General features: G+C 45.7%; 1 protein-coding gene across 12 annotated transcripts in view; it reads right to left on the bottom strand.

Moving 5' to 3' along the window:
* Positions 1-20,698, bottom strand: part of PNPLA7 (patatin like domain 7, lysophospholipase) — a 439,100-nt gene that overhangs the window by 189,914 nt on the left and 228,488 nt on the right. For all 12 annotated transcript variants that reach the window (XR_012155226.1, XR_012155225.1, XM_073314045.1 and 9 more), the window contains one exon: positions 3,185-3,245. Coding sequence is in view for 10 of the 12 variants with exons in the window: in XM_073314045.1 (XP_073170146.1) it covers positions 3,185-3,245 (61 nt within the window). In the remaining 2 variants the exon portion in view is untranslated. The remainder of the gene's footprint in view (positions 1-3,184; positions 3,246-20,698) is intronic.

Genomic DNA, 20,698 nt, shown 5'->3' with positions numbered 1-20,698 from the left:
TGTCTCTTTTCTAAACTGAATAGTCCCAGTCTTTTTAATCTCTCTTTGTCCGGAAGCTGTTCCCTGCCCCTAATCGTTTTTGTTTCCCGTCTCCAAAGTACTTGGTCCAAAGCAGACAACGGAAATTCAATGTCAGCTGTTTACCTAGCTCTCTTACCTTCCATTAAAACCCCAGCCACACTGGTAGCAATGGGTTGCATAGAAACAGACACATTTCTGTAAATGGTTTTAAATCTTATAAATGAGCATCACAGCACAGAGGTTTTCTAAACTTACCAGTACTTAGAACATTATTTTCTTTTAAAACTGGTTTTGTTTTATAGTCCAAGAAGAACAAACAGTAAGGGAAGTTTCCTCCCACCCACTAACAATCAACCCAATTAGTAATCTAAACTAATTCAACCAAGGCAATTCACAAGAAATTTCTCAGGACAAAAACTTGGGAACACCTAAATACTGAATGATTTGCTATTAGGCAACTCAGCAAGATAAGCAAACTACAGATTCATTTAAAAAAGAACAGGAGTACTTGTGGCACATTAGAGACTAACAAATTTATAAGAGCATAAGCTTTCGCGGCTACAGCCCACTTCATCGGACACATAGAATGGAACATATAGTAAGAAGATATCTATATATACATACAGAGAAGGTGGAAGTTGCCGTACAAACTGTAAAAGGTTAATTAATTAAGATGAGCTGTTATCAGCAGGAGAAAAAAACTTTTGTAGTGATAATCAAGATGGCCCATTTAGACAGTTGACAAGAAGGTGTGAGGATACTTAACGTAAGGGAATAGATTCAATATGTGTAATGACGCAGCCACTCCCAGCCTCTATTCAAACCCAAGTTAATGGTATCTAGTTTGCATATTAATTCAGCTCAGCAGTTTCTCGTTGGAGTCTGGCTATGTGGACTCTCTCCTCAGGCCCTACGCTACCAGCACTCCCAGCTACCTTCGAGACACCACTGACTTCCTGAGGAAACTACAATCCATCGGTCATCTTCCAGAAAACACCATCCTGGCCACTATAGATGTAGAAGCCCTCCACACCAACATTCCACACAAAGATGGACTATAAGCCGTCAGGAACAGTATCCCCGATAATGTTACAGCAAACCTGGTGGCTGAACTTGGTGACTTTATCCTCACCCATTACTATTTCACATTTGGGGACAATGTATACCTTCAAGTCAGCGGCACTGCTATGGGTACTGGCATGGCCCCACAGTATGCCAACATTTTTATGGCTGACTTAGAACAACGCTTCCTCAGCTCTCGTCCCCTAACGCCCCTACTCTACTTGCGCTACATTGATGACATCTTCATCATCTGGACCCATGGAAAAGAAGCCCTTGAGGAATTCCACCATGATTTCAACAATTTCCATCCCACCATCAACCTCAGCCTGGACCAGTCCACACAAGAGATCCACTTCCTGGACACTACTGTGCTAATAAGCGATGGTCACATAACCACCACCCTATACCGGAAACCTACTGACCGCTATTCCTACCTACATGCCTCCAGCTTACATCCAGGACACACCACACAATCCATCGTCTACAGCCAAGCTCTGCGATACAACCGCATTTGCTCCAACCCCTCAGACAGAAACAAACACCTACAAGATCTCTATTGAGCATTCTTAAAACTACAATACCCACCTGCTGAAGTGAAAAAACAGATTGACAGAGACAGAAGTCACCTACTACAGGACAGGCCCAACAAAGAAAATAACAGAATGCCACTAGCTGTCAACGTCAGCCCCCAACTAAAACCTCTCCAGAGCATCATCAAAGATTTACCTATCCTGAAGGATGACCCATCACTCTCACAGATCTTGGGAGACAAACCAGTACTCGCTTACAGACAGCCCCCCAACCTGAAGCAAATACTCTCCAGCAACCACACCACACAACAAAAACACTAACCCAGGAACCTATCCTTGCAACGAAGCCTGATGCCAACTGTGTCCACATATCTATTCAAGTGACACCATCATAGGGCCTAATCACACTAGCCACGCCATCAGGGGCTCGTTCACCTGCACATCTACCAATGTGATATATGCCATCATGTGCCAGCAATGCCCCTCTGCCACGTACACTGGCCAGACTGGACAGTCTCTACGCAAAACAATAAATGGACACAAATCTGACATCAGGAATCATAACATTCAAAAACCAGTAGGAGAACACTTCAACCGCTCTGGCCACTCAGTAAAAGATTTAAGGGTGGCAATTTTGCAACAGAAAAGCTTCAAAAACAGACTCCAACGAGAAACTGCTGAGCTTGAATTAATATGCAAACTAGATACCGTTAACTTGGCTTTGAATGGAGACTGGGAGGGGCTGGGTCATTACACATATTGAATCTATTTCCCTATGTTAAGTATCCTCACACCTTCTTGTCAACTGTCTAAATTGGCCATCTTGATTAACACTACAAAAGTTTTTTTTCTCCTGCTGGTAATAGCTCATCTTAATTAATTAGCCTCTTACAGTTTGTATGGCAACTTCCACCTTCTCTGTATGTGTGTGTGTATATATATCTTCTTACTACATGTTCCATTCTATGCATCCAATAAACTGAGCTGTAGCCACGAAAGCTTATGCTCTTATAAATTTGTTAGTCTCTAATGTGCCACAAGTACTCCTGTTCTTTTTGCGGATGAGGACGAACACGGCTGCTACTTTGAAACCTACAGATTCATTAGGTCATCCTGCATGCAGATTCCATTTGGTGTGATGTGATTCTGTGCAAGGTTACTGAATTCAGTATTGCTCCCTGTCCCTGAAAACCCTCTCTCTCAACAAATATTTGAAGCAGATTTCACTGTGCATGTATATCAGTACCTTTGGGACTCAGTGGTATCAATTACATTTGATTTCATTCCCCCATCCCATTTATCTTACCAATGCACACTCATTCTGTACTTATGAAATTGTTACTCCCTTGAAATTGTTACTCCTGGCTAAAGTGGAATAATCAGGGGCAAATTCTTATCTCTGACAGGAATTCTCTGTTCTCAAATTTACTGGTGTAAATCCAGCAGTATTCCACTGAATTCAGTAGAATTACTTGGAAAATGTATCAGTGTAACTGAGATCTGAATCTGGCCCTTAGACATCTTTTCTGAGCACTGCAAATAAAGCAAATAGCCCAGGAAGTGTTTCTTACCCCCCTGCTGAAGGCTGCCAAGAATCGTCTCACCCAGCAAATGGATCAGTCTGGTCACAACCTGGCAGGGGGAAAGAAATGAACATTTCAGACTGAATGCATTAAAATAAAACATCCTAACAGATAATGGAAAAATTTAAGAGAAGGGCTTAAATAGAACATTGTTAAGAATTGCTAAGGGTTTTACAAAGCACAGCTTCTCCATGGGAAGCAATTACTTCCACTCTGTGATATAGGGACAGCTCATTTTTCTTGTATAAAGTTATCTGTCATTTTTATTTTACACTAACCTTTAAAACTTAAAAAAATAGGTCATTTACAATCTATTCTGCTTTTAAAAAAACTTTTCTGGAAAGACTCCATGTCACATTTTCACTCTCTCTCCAATGTGCATATACTGTGAATATTTAAGAAAGGAAGGGTCATGTGGTAGTTACTGAATACCATTTCATTTGTATACTGTACAACTATTCTGGTCCATACTCAGACCAGATTCCTCATATACAACAAGGAGTTATGGGTGAAGAGGTGGAACACACACATATTCAAAGTCCTGTATACGTCTTGGCAAGCTGAATTACCTTAATTAAACTGATCTGGAGCACAAAAAACAGGCATGGTTCATTCCAAGGAACAGATTTTGATCTCAACGGAGTTACTTGGGATTTATACTAATATTGTATTATATATATATACAATATATTATACTAATTATATCTGGCCCTTAATCTAATTTCAAAAGTGATAAATTAATCTTTACAAGAAGTAATCAGTAGTTCCTAACAAGAGCAATAATAGAAAGCTAACAGTTGTAACACTAAGGAGTGGCTGAAATGGAAAATACTTTGGTTGGTTTTGACACTTACCAATTTATCACTAAGTAAAATAAAGGCAGTAACTGCCTTAGTAAAATTCTAGTAAACTACAACTGCTAATACGTAGTAAAATACAAACACTTGGGTTTTTTATATAAAAGCCATTTCCTGGTAAATAAAAGTAGTTTTGACCCACATGAAGATGTTAAAGAGAAAACTGCCCCCCATTTTGACTTGATTCATCAACAGGATAAATGTATTACTGTTTGCCAGACAAGAAGGACCTAAGTGGCAAGCGGAGCGTGATTTTCTGTCTGCGTGTTGGTGTGTGACTGGCAGTTACACAGCCCCTCCGTCACTAGCATGACAACACTAATGACATCTGTGAATACACCTTCCCTCTCTCCTTCCTCCATGTTGTAAAAATCAATAACTTGAAACAATAAAACATAAATTTCTCCCAAGTGTAAGAACTTCAAGATTTAACCTTAAAGTGGAAAACCTTGTAAGACATCGCAGCTTGATAATTAGTATTGTTTTATACATCCTGTCTAAAGCAGTTTTGTCCCAGGCAGCCAATACCATTGATTAAGCCTGCATAGTTCATGGAATCCCATAATTTTAACAAATGTGAGCTTTAAAGAGCATTTGGAGAAAAATTCGGGGTGTCTCCAACACAATATCAATTACTAATGTCAGAACTGAAAGTAATGGCTGAACTTCAGACAGGGCCAATGTATTCAAACAATAAGTTTGCACAGAACCATATACCTTCTATCTCCAGTATTAGGGACAGTCAAGGCAAACAGTCCATATAGAATATAATGGAAATATAAGCATATATTACAGTCAGAAGTCAGAGATGGAAGAGACCCATTAAATCATCTTTTCCCACCTCTCTGCCAGTGTAGGTTTGTTCCCTAGTGTACATCTTCTAACATTTTATTCAATCTAGTTTTCAATGTCCCAAGTGATGGGATTCCCACCTCCCCCACTGGGAGAGTATTCCACAGCCACAGTGTGAAGTATGGGCCCCATACGGTCAATTGAATATTACAGAATATCAAAACAACATTCAGGTACAGGACAGATATTTAGAAGTGTGCATGCCAAGACAGGGTAGACGAGATTTCCAGGAAAATTCCAGCCAATCGAAAGATGTTTTTTGACCTTGTACTCAGCCACTCCCCCACTAAGCCCAGACAATCACACTGCTTGAAAGCTTCCTCAAGATGCTGTGTCAATCATACTTAGGGCCTCCAGTAGGGCAGTTGCCCCACTCCAGTAGGCAGGGGTTAAAAGCAGCCCTGGAGCGGGCTGCGGCTGGGAAAAGCATTAAGAGCAGTTGAGGGAGGTCTGGCGAGATAGTTGGCCCCAGGTGTGGCTGGCTTTATCAGGCCACAGCTGGCCTGGATAAAAGGGCTGTGGGGCCAGGAGTTGAAGGAGTCTCACTCTAGCCCTGGAGTGGGAAGGGCTAGCTGTCTGGGAGCAAGGTTGCAGAGCAGAGCAGTGTTGGGGAAGGGCAAAGGGAGCTGGGGATCTCCAGCCTGGTAAACCCCCAGGCTGAAGGCCTACAAAAGGTACTGGGGCTGCAGAGGGGCAGCCCAGGGATAGGCAAAGGCAGCAGGTTCAACCCCCTTGCCAATGATGAGTGGCCATTACAGACTGCAGTCTGCCCCAGTGAAAGGGGGCTAGATGATGACTGGCAGCAGCCACTGAGGCAAGGTGGGGATAAAGGGGTGGGGGTTCCCCTGGGAGGGGAGACCCAGAATCTGGGGGTACTGCTGGGGCAGAACCCTGAGGTAAAGGGGCACTGGGGTCTGGGAGGGACACGGGGCCTGAGGCAGGCAAGACACAGGCCAGCAGAGGGCACTCCGGAGCTGGAGTTGAGCTAATTTCCAAAACAACCAGCAGGAGGTGCCATGCCGGTGAGTCCGTGGTCTGCTACAGGGCCCTATCAAATTCATGGCAGTGAAAAATGCATCATGGACCATGAAATCTGGTCTTTTGTATACTTTTACCCTATACTACACAGATTTCACAGGGGAGACCAGCATTTCTCAAAGTGGGGTCCCATCCCAAAAGGGGGTTGCAGGGAGGGTCAGAAGTTATTGTAGGGAGTTCATGGTATGAGCACCCTTACTTCTCTCCCGCCTTCAGAGCTGGGCGGCCGGAGAGTGGTGGCTAGTAGGTGGGCACCCAGTTCCAAAAGCAGCGCCGCTGCCAGCAGCAGTGCAAAAGTAAGGGTGGCAATATCACAACCCCCTACAATAACCCTGCAACCCCACCACAAACCCGCTTTGGGTCACGACCCCAACAGTTACAACACTGTGAAATTTCAGATTTAAATAGCTGATATCATGAAATTTATGATTTTTTAAAATCCTGCAACTGTGAAATTGACCAAAATGGACTGTGAATTTGGTAGGGCCCTACTCATACTAGCAGTGACCTAAGGAGATCCACTTTGGTAACTTACCCCTTACCATCAACTGAATTGTCTCCTTAGAACTGACCCCCCACTTGGTAAGGAAACTCCCATCTTTTCATGTACTGTGTATATATATTTCTTCCTACTGTATTTTCCACTCCATGCATGTGATGAAGTTGGTTTTACCCCACGAAAGCTTATGCCCAAATAAATTTGTTAGTCTCTAAGGTGCCACAAGGACTCCTCGTTGTTTTTGCTGATACAGACTAACACGGCTACCACTCTGAAACCTATACATACTGGAGTATCAATTTGCACCTACAAAATATGAATTTACTATAACAGTTATGGAGTTACTATTTAACCATATTTTGCACTTCTAATGCACCTTTCACCTGAGGAGCTCAAGGAGGTTAGCAAACAATACCTGCCACCCATTTATTATTCCCCCCCACTTTACATAACGGTAAGGAGAGCTATAGGAAAGTTAAGTGATTTATCCAAACTTAGTGGCAGAACCAAGAACAGAACCCAGGAGTCTAGATTCCCAGTCTGCAGCTCCGACCACCAGGACACATGATTTGCCTTACTAGTTAAATCAAACCTTATACCCCTGGAATAGCTGTGGAAAAATTGTTTTTCCAATCCCCTGCGTGAGAGAAGCAGGCTGCTTACCATCATAGGATGAGTCACCATGCTGCTGTCATGGAAACATAAGAACATCAATTCTGGATCTAAGATAGGAACTGGTCTGAGATTTCCTTGGAGTTTTAAAATATGCCAAGCATTTTCTCATAAAAAGGCACCGTGTTCTTTAAAAAAAGACTTGGCCCTCAGTCTTTTGAGATGCCAATATAAATCAGAGCTGCTGCTATTCCCAACCTGAGACTTGAGCTCTTTGAGATCCCTACTAGACAAATTGGGGGATTGGGCCAAAAGAAATCTGATGAGGTTCAATAAGGATAAATCCTGCACTTGGGACGGAAGAACCCAATGCACAGCTACAGACTAGGGACCGAATACCTAGGCAGCAGTTCTGCGGAAAAGGACCTACGGGTTACAGTGGACGAGAAGCTGGATATGAGTCAGCAGTGTGCCCTTGTTGCCAAGAAGGCCAATGGCATTTTGGGATGTATAAGTAGGGGCATAGCGAGCAGATCGAGGGACGTGATCATCCCCCTCTATTCGACATTGGTGAGGCCTCATCTGGAGTACTGTGTCCAGTTTTGGGCCCCACACTACAAGAAGGATGTGGATAAATTGGAGAGAGTCCAGCGAAGGGCAACAAAAATGATTAGGGGTCTGGAACACATGACTTCTGAGGAGAGGCTGAGGGAACTGGGATTGTTTAGTCTGCAGAAGAGAAGAAAGAGGGGGGATTTGATAGCTTCTTTCAACTACCTGAGAGGTGGTTCCAGAGAGGATGGTTCTAGACTATTCTCAATGGTAGAAGAGGACAGGACAAGGAGTAATGGTCTCAAGTTGCAGTGGGGGAGGTTTAGATTGGATATTAGGAAAAACTTTTTCACTAGGAGGGTGGTGAAACACTGGAATGCGTTACTTAGGGAGGTGGTAGAATCTCCTTCCTTAGAAGTTTTTAAGGTCAGGCTTGACAAAGCCCTGGCTGGGATGATTTAATTGGGAATTGGTCCTGCTTTGAGCAGGGGGTTGGACTAGATGACCTCCTGAGGTCCCTTCCAACCCTGATATTCTATGATTCTATGATTCCTCTGAGCAGTCAAAACATGCATTGTAAGAGCCTCCCACAGCAAATAACGTAGTTAATACAAAGCCCGTGGGAAGAATTCTAATACTAACAGTGAAGAAATTCTCAGTTAATTTCCAACCACCTTTATTCTAAACCACAATGAAAGCGTATGACAACACGACTTAGCCAACTCACTCCCTCAGGTCCAGGAGCAATTCTGGCCAAGTTCAACCAGGGACCAACTGGTTTCTTCTCTGGTAGAAAGGGGAATGCCAAGGAACAAACCATCCCTGCTCCTCCTGAGAAATGAGCATCATGAGGAGCTGGAGCTGCTATACTTTCCCCAGGAGAGGAGTGGAGAGCAAGTAGCAGAGCATCCTTGTTTTTAAGAAGAGAAAAGGGGCATCAGGGACAGGGAGCCCAGGGGCAGGGCGCTGGGAAGCAAAGGACCTCCTGAATGGTCAGGACAGTACAATTGGCCTAAAGGAGGCTACAAGAGTCTAGAACTTTTCAGCACATCTAGGGCTGCCTCTATATTGACAGAATTGGGACTTGTAATTTTCCACCAGGGATACTCCACTATGCGTAGCAACAGTAGATCCTGTAGTGAAGACAGAGCTCAGTCATTTTTAACACAGATTACAAGTTAGATGGCATGGTGGGAAATATACCTGAGTCGTCTTGCACACTACAGATTCCAGCATCACTGCCACCAGCTGAGCTGAACCATCGGTGAATTCTGGCCTCCATTTTTGAAAATGTAGGCAAGACTTAGAAATCTCAGTGAGGTGGTTCTTTCCCCCCTCCACAGGCTGGAGGAGAGTGAGCCGTCTCCTCTTTGCAGGTGGAACAATGCACCTGGGAATGCAGCATTCACTCATCTCTGTTGTGATGTGCTTTGTCTGGTGCCAGACAGTAGACTCCACTAGCCCAGAGTGTAACGTCTCTGGCGTGCTGCAGTATCTGTAGCACTACAGTCACCACGGCACCTGCTAACACACATCCAATTCTACTCAACCGACCTCCTAACACACAACTGGTTTACAATCACAGCTGTTGGCAGATCACCAGTCAGTTCACAGCTAGCCTTTGCACCACTACTCATGGAAAATCTGTACTTCTAAAAGAGAGCTGGTTTGGAATTGAGACTCTCTAAAATGTCAGACAACTTTTGAAAAATGTTAGAAGTGTGCTTGAGTAACCATAGTGTTTGTGGGGCTGGACAGGATCTGGTAACTGTGTCCAGGAGAGTAAAAATATCAGAATGGAAGCCTGCACTGATGTGATCACATAACTGTGATATCACAACAACTCTTTTAAAGATTGTCAAACTGAATGCTACTACAGTTATGATCCAGGAAACTCCTTTTCATGGACGTAGTTCAGAAATATACCCAGGGTAAAATTCTCAAATGCACCTGGAGTGACTTAGGAGCTTAAGTCCCATTTTCAGGAGAGACTTTGGGACTTCAGAGACTCAGGGTATGTCTACACTATGAAATTAGGTTGAATTTATAGAAGTCGGTGTTTTAGAAGATGGTTTTATATATTCAAGTGTGTGCGTCCCCACAGAAAATGCTGTAAGTTCATTAACTCGGTGGAGTGCTTCCACAGTACCAAGGCTAGAGTCGACTTCCGGAGTGTTGCACTGTGGGTACCTATCCTACAGTTCCCGCAGTCTCCGCTGCCCATTGGAATTCTGGGTTGAGATCCAAATACCTGATGGAGCTAAAACATTGTCGCAGATGGTTCTGGGTACATATTGTCAGGCCCCCGTTCCATCCTGAGTTACCTGTGCAGACGCCATACCACAGCAAGCATGGAGCCCACTCAGGTAACCATCACCCTATGTCTCCTGGGTGCTGGCAGACGCGGTACTGCATTGCTACACCGCAGCAGCAACCCATTGCCTTGTGGCAGCAGACGGTGCAATAGGACTGGTAGCCGTCATCGTCATGTCCAAGGTGCTCCTGGTTGCCTCTATGAAGTCGATCAGGAGCGCTTGAATCATAGAATCATAGAATATCAGGGTTGGAAGGGACCCCAGAAGGTCATCTAGTCCAACCCCCTGCTCGAAGCAGGATCAATTCCCAGTTAAATCATCCCAGCCAGGGCTTTGTCAAGCCTGACGTTAAAAACCTCTAAGGAAGGAGATTCTACCACCTCCCTAAGTAACGCATTCCAGTGTTTCACCACCCTCCTAGTGAAAAAGTTTTTCCTAATATCCAATCTAAACCTCCCCCACTGCAACTTGAGACCATTACTCCTCGTTCTGTCATCTGCTACCATTGAGAACAGTCTAGAGCCATCCTCTTTGGAACCCCCTGTCAGGTAGTTGAAAGCAGCTATCAAATCCCCCCTCATTCTTCTCTTCTGCAGGCTAAACAATCCCAGCTCCCTCAGCCTCTCCTCATAACTCATGTGTTCTAGACCCCTAATCATTTTTGTTGCCCTTCGCTGGACTCTCTCCAATTTATCCACATCCTTCTTGTAGTGTGGGGCCCAAAACTGGACACAGTACTCCAGATGAGGCCTCACCAATGTCGAATAGAGGGGAACGATCACGTCCCTCGATCTGCTCGCTATGCCCCTACTTATACATCCCAAAATGCCATTGGCCTTCTTGGCAACAAGGGCACACTGCTGACTCATATCCAGCTTCTCATCCACTGTCACCCCTAGGTCCTTTTCTGCAGAACTGCTGCCTAGCCATTCGGCCCCTAGTCTGTAGCGGTGCATTGGATTCTTCCGTCCTAAGTGCAGGACCCTGCACTTATCCTTATTGAACCTCATCAGATTTCTTTTGGCCCAACCCTCCAATTTGTCTAGGTCCTTCTGTATCCTATCCCTCCCCTCCAGCGTATCTACCACTCCTCCCAGTTTAGTATCATCCGCAAATCTGCTGAGAGTGCAATCCACACCATCCTCCAGATCATTTATGAAGATATTGAACAAAACCGGCCCCAGGACCGACCCCTGGGGCACTCCACTTGACACCGGCTGCCAACTAGACATGGAGCCATTGATCACTACCCGTTGAGCCCGACAATCTAGCCAGCTTTCTACCCACCTTATAGTGCATTCATCCAGCCCATACTTCCTTAACTTGCTGACAAGAATACTGGGGGAGACCGTGTCAAAAGCTTTGCTAAAGTCAAGAAACAATACATCCACTGCTTTCCCTTCATCCACAGAACCAGTAATCTCATCATAAAAGGCGATTAGATTAGTCAGGCATGACCTTCCCTTGGTGAATCCATGCTGGCTGTTCCTGATCACTTTCCTCTCATGCAAGTGCTTCAGGATTGATTCTTTGAGGACCTGCTCCATGATTTTTCCAGGGACTGAGGTGAGGCTGACTGGCCTGTAGTTCCCAGGATCCTCCTTCTTCTCTTTTTTAAAGATTGGCACTACATTAGCCTTTTTCCAGTCATCCGGGACTTCCCCCGTTCGCCACGAGTTTTCAAAGATAATGGCCAATGGCTCTGCAATCACAGCCGCCAATTCCTTCAGCACTCTCGGATGCAACTCGTCCGGCCCCATCGACTTGTGCACGTCCAGCTTTTCTAAATAGTCCCTAACCACCTCTATCTCCACAGAGGGCTGGCCATCTCTTCCCCATTTTGTGATGCCCAGAGCAGCAGTCTGGGAGCTGACCTTGTTAGTGAAGACAGAGGCAAAAAAAGCATTGAGTACATTAGCTTTTTCCACATCCTCTGTCACTAGGTTGCCTCCCTCATTCATTAAGGGGCCCACACTTTCCTTGGCTTTCTTCTTGTTGCCAACATACCTGAAGAAACCCTTCTTGTTACTCTTGACATCTCTTGCTAGCTGCAGCTCCAGGTGCGATTTGGCCCTCCTGATATCATTCCTACATGCCAGAGTAATATTTTTATACTCTTCCCTGGTCATATGTCCAACCTTCCACTTCTTGTAAGCTTCTTTTTTATGTTTAAGATCCGCTAGGATTTCACCATTAAGCCAAGTTGGTCGCCTGCCATATTTACTATTTTTTCAACTCATCGGGATGGTTTGTCCCTGTAACCTCAACAGGGATTCCTTGAAATACACCCAGCTCTCCTGGACTCCTTTCCCCTTCATGTTAGTCCCCCAGGGGATCCTGGCCGTCCGTTCCCTGAGGGAGTCGAAGTCTACTTTCCTGAAGTCCAGGGTCCGTATCCTGCTGCTTACCTTTCTTCCCTGCGTCGGGATCCTGAACTCAACCAACTCATGGTCACTGCCTCCCAGATTCCCATCCACTTTTGCTTCCCCCACTAATTCTACCCGGTTTGTGAGCAGCAGGTCAAGAAAAGCGCCCCCCTAGTTGGCTCCTCTAGCACTTGCGCCAGGAAATTGTCCCCTACGCTTTCCAAAAACTTCCTGGATTGTCTATGCACTGCTGTATTGCTCTCCCAGCAGATATCAGGAAAATTAAAGTCACCCATGAGAATCAGGGCATGCGATCTAGTAGCTTCCGTGAGCTGCTGGAAGAAAGCCTCATCTACCTCATCCCCCTGGTCCGGTGGTCTATAGCAGACTCCCACCACCACATCACTGTTGTTGCACACACTTCTAAACTTAATCCAGAGACACTCAGGTTTTTCTACAGTTTCGTACCGGAGCTCTGAGCAGTCATACTGCTCCCTTACATACAGTGCTACTCTCCCACCTTTTCTGCCCTGCCTGTCCTTCCTGAACAGTTGATAACCATCCATGACAGTACTCCAGTCATGTGAGTTATCCCACCAAGTCTCTGTTATTCCAATCACGTCATAGTTCCTTGACATCACCAGGACCTCCAGTTCTCCCTGCTTGTTTCCAAGGCTTTGTGCATTCGTATATAAGCACTTGAGATAACCTGTTGATCGCCCTGCATTCCCAGTATGAGGCAGGAGCCCTCCCCTCACAGACATTCCTGCCTGTGCTTCCTCCCGGTATCCCGCTTTCCCACTTACCTCAGGGCTTTGGTCTCCTTTCCCCGGTGAACCTAGTTTAAAGCCCTCCTCACTAGGTTAGCCAGCCTACTGGCAAAGATGCTCTTCCCTCTCTTCGTAAGATAGAGCCCGTCTCTGCCCAGCACTCCTCCTTCATGGAACACCATCCCATGGTCAAAGAACATGTCTGCTTGGGCAGACATGGGTGCAGGGACTAAATTTGGAGTGACTTGATCAGGTCATTCTCTTTAGTCCTGCAGTCAGTCCTATTGAACCATCTTATGGTGAGCAGGCAGGTGATACAGATTGCTAGCAGTCCTACTGCACAAAGAAAAGGAGTACTTGTGGCACCTTAGAGACTAACCAATTTATTTGAGCATGAGCTTTCGTGAGCTACAGCTCACTTCATCGGATGCATACCAAGGAAACTGCAGCAGACATTATATACACACACAGATCATGAAACAATACCTCCTCCCACCCCACTGTCCTGCTGGTAATAGCTTATCTAACATGATCATCAAGTTGGGCCATTTCCAGCACAAATCCAGGTTTTCTCACCCTCCGCCCCCCCACACACACACACAAACTCACTCTCCTGCTCGTAATAGCCCATCCAAAGTGACAACTCTCTTCACACTGTGTATGATAATCAAGGTGGGCCATTTCCTGCACAAATCCAGGTTCTCTCACCCCCTCACCCCCCTCCAAAAACCACACACCAACTCACTCTCCTGCTGGTAATAGCTTATCCAAAGTGAACACTCTCCCTACAATGTGCATGGTAATCAAGGTGGGCCATTTCCAGCACAAATCCAGGCTTTCTCACCCTCCCCCCTTTTTCCCGGGGACACACACACACACACAAACTCACTCTCCTGCTGGCAATAGCTCATCCAAACTGACCACTCTTCAAGTTTAAATCCAAGTTTAACCAGAACGTCTGGGGCGGGGGGGGGGGGGGTAGGAAAAAACAAGGGGAAATAGGCTACCTTGCATAATGACTTAGCCACTCCCAGTCTCTATTTAAGCCTAAATTAATAGTATCCAATTTGCAAATGAATTCCAATTCAGCAGTTTCTCGCTGGAGTCTGGATTTGAAGTTTTTTTGTTTTAAGATAGCGATCTTCATGTCTGTGATTGCGTGACCAGAGAGATTGAAGTGTTCTCCGACTGGTTTATGAATGTTATAATTCTTGACATCTGATTTGTGTCCATTTATTCTTTTACATAGAGACTGTCCAGTTTGGCCAATGTACATGGCAGAGGGGCATTGCTGGCACATGATGGCATATATCACATTGGTGGATGTGCAGGTGAACGAGCCTCTGATAGTGTGGCTGATGTTATTAGGCCCTGTGATGGTGTCCCCTGAATAGATATGTGGGCACAGTTGGCAACGGGCTTTGTTGCAAGGATAAGTTCCTGGGTTAGTGGTTCTGTTGTGTGGTATGTGGTTGTTGGTGAGTATTTGCTTCAGGTTGCGGGGCTGTCTGTAGGCAAGGACTGGCCTGTCTCCCAAGATTTGTGAGAGTGTTGGGTCATCTTTCAGGATAGGTTGTAGATCCTTAATAATGCGTTGGAGGGGTTTTAGTTGGGGGCTGAAGGTGACGGCTAGTGGCGTTCTGTTATTTTCTTTGTTAGGCCTGTCCTGTAGTAGGTGACTTCTGGGAACTTTTCTGGCTCTATCAATCTGTTTCTTCACTTCGGCAGGTGGGTACTGTAGTTGTAAGAAAGCTTGACAGAGATCTTGTAGGCATTTGTCTCTGTCTGAGGGATTGGAGCAAATGCGGTTGTATCGCAGAGCTTGGCTGTAGACGATGGATTGTGTGGTGTGTCCTGGATGTAAGCTGGAGGCATGTAGGTAGGAATAGCGGTCAGTAGGTTTGCGGTATAGGGTGGTGTTTATGTGACCATTGTTTATTAGCACTGTAGTGTCCAGGAAGTGGATCTCTTGTGTGGACTGGACCAGGCTGAGGTTGATGGTGGGATGGAAGTTGTTGAAATCATGGTGGAATTCCTCAAGGGCTTCTTTTCCATGGGTCCAGATGATGAAGATGTCATCAATATAGCGCAAGTAGAGTAGGGGCGTTAGGGGACGAGAGCTGAGGAAGCGTTGTTCTAAATCAGCCATAAAAATGTTGGCATACTGTGGGGCCATGCAGGTACCCATAGCAGTGCCGCTGATCTGAAGGTATACATTGTCCCCAAATGTAAAATAGTTATGGGTAAGGACAAAGTCACAAAGTTCAGCCACCAGGTTAGCCGTGACATTATCGGGGATAGTGTTCTTGACGGCTTGTAGTCCATCTTTGTGTGGAATGTTGGTGTAGAGGGCTTCTACATCCATAGTGGCCAGGATGGTGTTATCAGGAAGATCACCGATGGATTGAAGTTTCCTCAGGAAGTCAGTGGTGTCTCGAAGGTAGCTGGGAGTGCTGGTAACGTAGGGCCTGAGGAGGGAGTCGACATAGCCAGACAATCCTGCTGTCAGGGTGCCAATGCCTGAGATGATGGGGCGCCCAGGATTTCCAGGTTTATGGATCTTGGGTAGTAGACAGAATATCCCAGGTCGGGGTTCCAGGGGTGTGTCTGTGCGGATTTGATTTTGTGCTTTTTCAGGAAGTTTCTTGAGCAAATGCTGTAGTTGCTTTTGGTAACTCTCAGTGGGATCATAGGGTAATGGCTTGTAGAAAGTGGTGTTGGAGAGCTGCCGAGCAGCCTCTTGTTCATATTACGACCTATTCATGACGACAACAGCACCTCTTTTGATGATCACTTTAGATAAGCTATTACCAGCAGGACAGTGGGGTGGGAGGAGGTATTGTTTCATGATCTCTGTGTGTATATAATGTCTGCTGCAGTTTCCATGGTATGCATCTGATGAAGTGAGCTGTAGCTCACGAAAGCTCATGCTCAAATAAATTGGTTAGTCTCTAAGGTTCCATAAGTACTCCTTTTCTTTTTGCGAATACAGACTAACATGGCTGTTACTCTGAAACCAGTTCTACTGCACCATCTTCTGCCAGGCAGGCAAGAGATGAGGATGGCTAGCAGTCCTACTGCACCATCTTCTGCCGAGCAGCCATGAGATGTGGATGGCATGCAGTCCTTCTGCACCCTCTGCTGCCAGCCAAAGATGTAAAAGATAGATGGAGTGTATCAAAACAAGAAATAGACCAGATTTGTTTTGTACTCATTTTCAAACCCCCCCACCCGCCCCCCGTCTAGGGGACTCATTCCTCTAGGTCACACTGCAGTCGCTCACAGAGAAGGTGCAGCAAGGTAAATCTAGACATGTATCAATCAGAGGCCAGACTAACCTCCTTGTTCCAATAAGAACAATAACTTAGGTGAACCATTTCTTATTGGAACGCTCCGTGAAGTCCTGCCTGAAATACTCCTTGATGTAAAGCCACCCTCTTTGTTGATTTTAACTCCCTGTAAGCCAACCCTGTGAGCCGTGTCGTCAGTCGCCCCTCCCTGCATCAGAGCAACGGCAAACAATCGTGCATCTGAGTTGAGAGTGCTGTCCAGAGCAGTCACAATGGAGCACTGTGGGATAGCTCCCGGAGGCCAATACCGTCGAATTGTGTCCACAGTACCCCAAATTCGACCCGGCAAGGCCGATTTAAGCGCTAATCCACTTGTCGGGGTGGAGTAAGGAAATCGATTTTAAGAGCCCTTTAAGTCAAAATAAAGGGCTTCATCGTGTGGACGGGTGCAGGTCTACATCAATTTAACGCTGCTAAATTTGACCTAAAGTCCTAGTGTAGACCAGGGCTAAGATCATGTCTACAATACAAAATTAAGTTGACTTAAGTAATTAAAGTAATTGGTTCACGTCCACACTATGCTCCTTCTGTTGGCGATGCACGTCCTCACCAGGAGCACTTCCACCAAATTAACCGTGTAGACCACGCTGGGGCACTGACAGCTGGAACCCCATGGAGGAGGGGGCTCCAGCAGTCAGCCCCACGTTGGGGGTGGGGGGTAAGAAGGGGGAAGCTCCTGCTGTCAGCCAAAAGGTGATGTAAGTAGTGCAGTGTTGACACGGACACTGCGTCACCCTAACTACATAGACCAAAACGCTACACCTCTAGTGGGCGCAGAGATATTAAGTGGATTTAGTGGGTGACTTAACATTGGTGGGAGTTGCATTTTACCTAAGCTGCTTTATATCAACCTAACTCTGTAGCGAAGAACAGGCCTAAGTCCCATTGACTTTCAATGACACTTTGACTCTGAGTGACTAAGTCACTTAGGTGCTTTTGACAACTGTACCTCTAATTATTTTGCAATGTGATTTCAAGCACAGCAAAATTTTAAACAGAAGCCTAATATCCAAATGCTTCCAGCCCGGCCCTCTTAATATGTTAACAGATTAACTCCATCAGCTCTCCTCCTCTGAGCTGTATATTTGCCTACTCTCAGCTGGCTCACTTCAGAACTGAACACTCTTCAACACAGTGGGCTAAACAGTACTTCAATTACATATCATTTGTTCCAGTTATAATACAAGTGCACAGCTGTGCACTCCATCCGCCCCATATAATTTCAATTTCATTACTATCCCTCTTCTCCAGAGCTCTGTTTGTTTAACAGCTACTCCAGTCCCCATGCTCAGGTATCCGTGGTTATTCTACACTGTTATATTTCCAGGAATCTGTAATTCTCTAGATCCATTTCCATCTATGAGTTACCTACATGATCTTTCAAGGCCAGAGTTTTAGCCAAAATTTTGTTTCCACTCATCTGTGAAATTTAATTTGCTTTACTGTAAACCATCCTGAAAATCATTCTAATGAGAATTCAGTTCTAAAAAGGATACCAGTGGGAAATGCTGTCTTTTCTTTGTTTCATCTGTAGTTTGGACTGCTGGGAAAATTTACAACTTATTTATTTATAGAAGCTGATTGTGCTAAACACATCTAAATTTAATTTTCCACTTTAGATAACTTAATTTTTTAAAAATATTGCTCACTGATCATTTCCATAAAAACCATCCCAACAGTTGATTTCCACATATAGAGACCATATCACTATTAATTTACTGGCAGGAAGTTGATTCACAGTAGAAAAGCAATCTTCATTTAAAAAAATACAAACCAAGGATAATGAACAGAATTATTTCCCAGAAAAATTGTGCTCTTTGTCCTATAAAAGAAATACATATCACTTTACAGCAATTTTTGTGTAGGAATAATTACATTGCTATGGTATTTTATAATTAGGCCCTCCCTGATGTTTTCAATGGAAATAAGTCTTTAGCAGTAGCAAGCATTTTTCATTGGTTAAATCTCAAGCATAGAAGATTCACATATTAGGAGTGGACCTGCTCTAGCTAATATTTCAGAACTTTCACCTCTACCTAGAAAAGTAGGTTTCACCTGAAAGAGTGGCGAAGCTTTGCTCAGAACTTTGACATTAACAAATGCAAGTTCCTGGACGCCTCTCAAGGTGAGCATCATCTCCTTCCAAAGCTGCCCGATGGATAGACATGACCATGTAATGGCATAGACTTGCTGGGTCACAAACTAAATTAATTCAATTTAAGATTCAATTAGAAGGGACCATTACAATCATTCAGTTTACCTGCATAGCACAGGCCAGAAGATCCCACCCCGTGATTCCTGCACCAAGCTTATAACTTCTGGTTGAGAGAAAGCATATCTTTTAGAAAGAGACACCCAGTCTTCATTTAAACACTCCAGGACCAAAGGACAAAGAATCCAGCACATCTTTAGGTACGTTGTTCCAATAGTTAATTACCCTCCATGTAAAATCTGCACTCATTTGTACATAAACATGTCTAGCTTCAGCGTACAGTCACTGGATTATTTCATACTTTTGTCTGCTAGATTAAACAGCCCTCTACTATTCCAGCTAGAATGCTATGCTACTAGCACAGGCCCCAGTACCTACGTCCCTCCCTGGTGCAGGCAGGCAATCACCTTCTGCCTCCTCCCAGACTAGTACACATGCAGAAAAGAGCTCTGTCAGGGGGCAGAGGGCCTATCTTATGAGAAGAGACTGGAAGAGCTTTGCTTAGCCTACCCCAGCAAAGAAAGGCTGAGAGGGGATATGATTGTGTAAGGGGACTGTTGCCCCCTTTCTAACATTCAGTGGGGTGTTTTAGTTGCTAGCTCCCAGTACTAAAAGGGGGAAGGGTCGATGGGGAATCAGCACCCTGAGACTGACCATCCCCAGGAACAATGGGGAGAGGCCAATGCTCTAGGTCAGCCTGATTGACAGGGCAAGCAGGCTAATCAGGGAGTCAGGAGGCCAGGGAGGTCCCGTCCTCCTGAGCTGGAATTGCCTGGGTCAGACAGAATGGGGCCCAAGCTAAGCTGGGGAGCAGAGCTGGGCCAGATCCAGAGGGACCAGAAAAGCAGCCCAGGAAGCAGGTCAGTGCTGGGAGCAGAGTCACAGAAGCAGCCTGCGGAGCAGACCTGTCCTGGGAGCAGAGCTGCAGCAACCAGAGCCAGAGGGGCCAGAGAAGTGGCCTAGGGAGCTGGAGGCAGAGCAGCAGCCGTGCTGAGGCAGACTGGGGCTGGAGCAATCCGGAGCTGGGTGTTGGGAGCAGCTGGGGAGAGCGAGGGGGACCCTGGGCAGTGAGCCCAGCATAGGGACACGCCTGTCAGGAGGCTCTGCCGGCCAGACTCGGAGGAGGATTGGTAACCCTGACAGGGAGGGGGTAATGCTGGGAAGAAGGGCCCTGCCACCTAGAGCTTGAGGTCGTGTGGCTACCACCAGAGCAAGTGTCCAACCCACAGCATCCCTGCAGCACCGCCAGGGCCTGAGCAGGGGGCCTGGGACTTACAAGGAGCAGACTGTGAACTGCCCTGACGTTCCAGAGACACTGTTTGTGATGTTCCCTGCCACAGAGCGGGGTGATGTATTTCCTTGAACCTTTCCCATTTTCCCTTATTCTCTTTAAAATTAATTGTTGATTAAATAACTTGCATTTGCTTCAAATTGTATGTAATGGTCAGTGGGTCGGAGAAGTGCCCAATGCAGAGAGAGTACCCCGGAGTGGGGACACCCTAGCCCCTGTCCTAGGTGACCGCAGCAGGGTTGGGGGTCAAGCCCCCCCAGGAATCCTGGGCCCAGCCTTGTTGAGGTTACGAGGACTCTGCCAGACGGGAGAGTGGAAGGGGAGTCCTCAAGGGCAGGGAGGCCACTGGGTAAAGGAAGTGGGAGCGAGGACTCAGATCCTTTCACTAACCCACTTCACTGGGGTACTGCAGAAGCCAGGAAAGTTCCCCACAATAGTGGGACTATTCCCCCGCTTACAACTGCTCCCCATAAATACATCAGGGAGGTAAATAACAGGGAGGGTGAAGAGCTATTTAAGCTAAAGGACAGTATTGGCACAAGAACAAAGGGGTATAAACTCGCTATGAACAAACTGAGGCTGGAATTAGAAGGTTTCTAACCATCAGAGGAGTGGGGGTCTGGGACAGTCTCCCAACAGAAGTTGTGGGGTCAAACAACTTGATTAGTTTTAAGAGAGAACTGGACTCGTTCATGCAAGTGGGACTGTATGAGGGGTTTCTTGTGATGATGGGAGGCATGGCTCCACAGCCCTAGAGGTCCCTCACAGATTATGTCCTATGTTCCTAA

Source organism: Lepidochelys kempii, chromosome 16 (genome assembly GCF_965140265.1).
Source record: "Lepidochelys kempii isolate rLepKem1 chromosome 16, rLepKem1.hap2, whole genome shotgun sequence".
NCBI lineage: Eukaryota > Metazoa > Chordata > Testudines > Cheloniidae > Lepidochelys > Lepidochelys kempii.
This window is presented reverse-complemented; position numbering and strand designations above follow the sequence as displayed.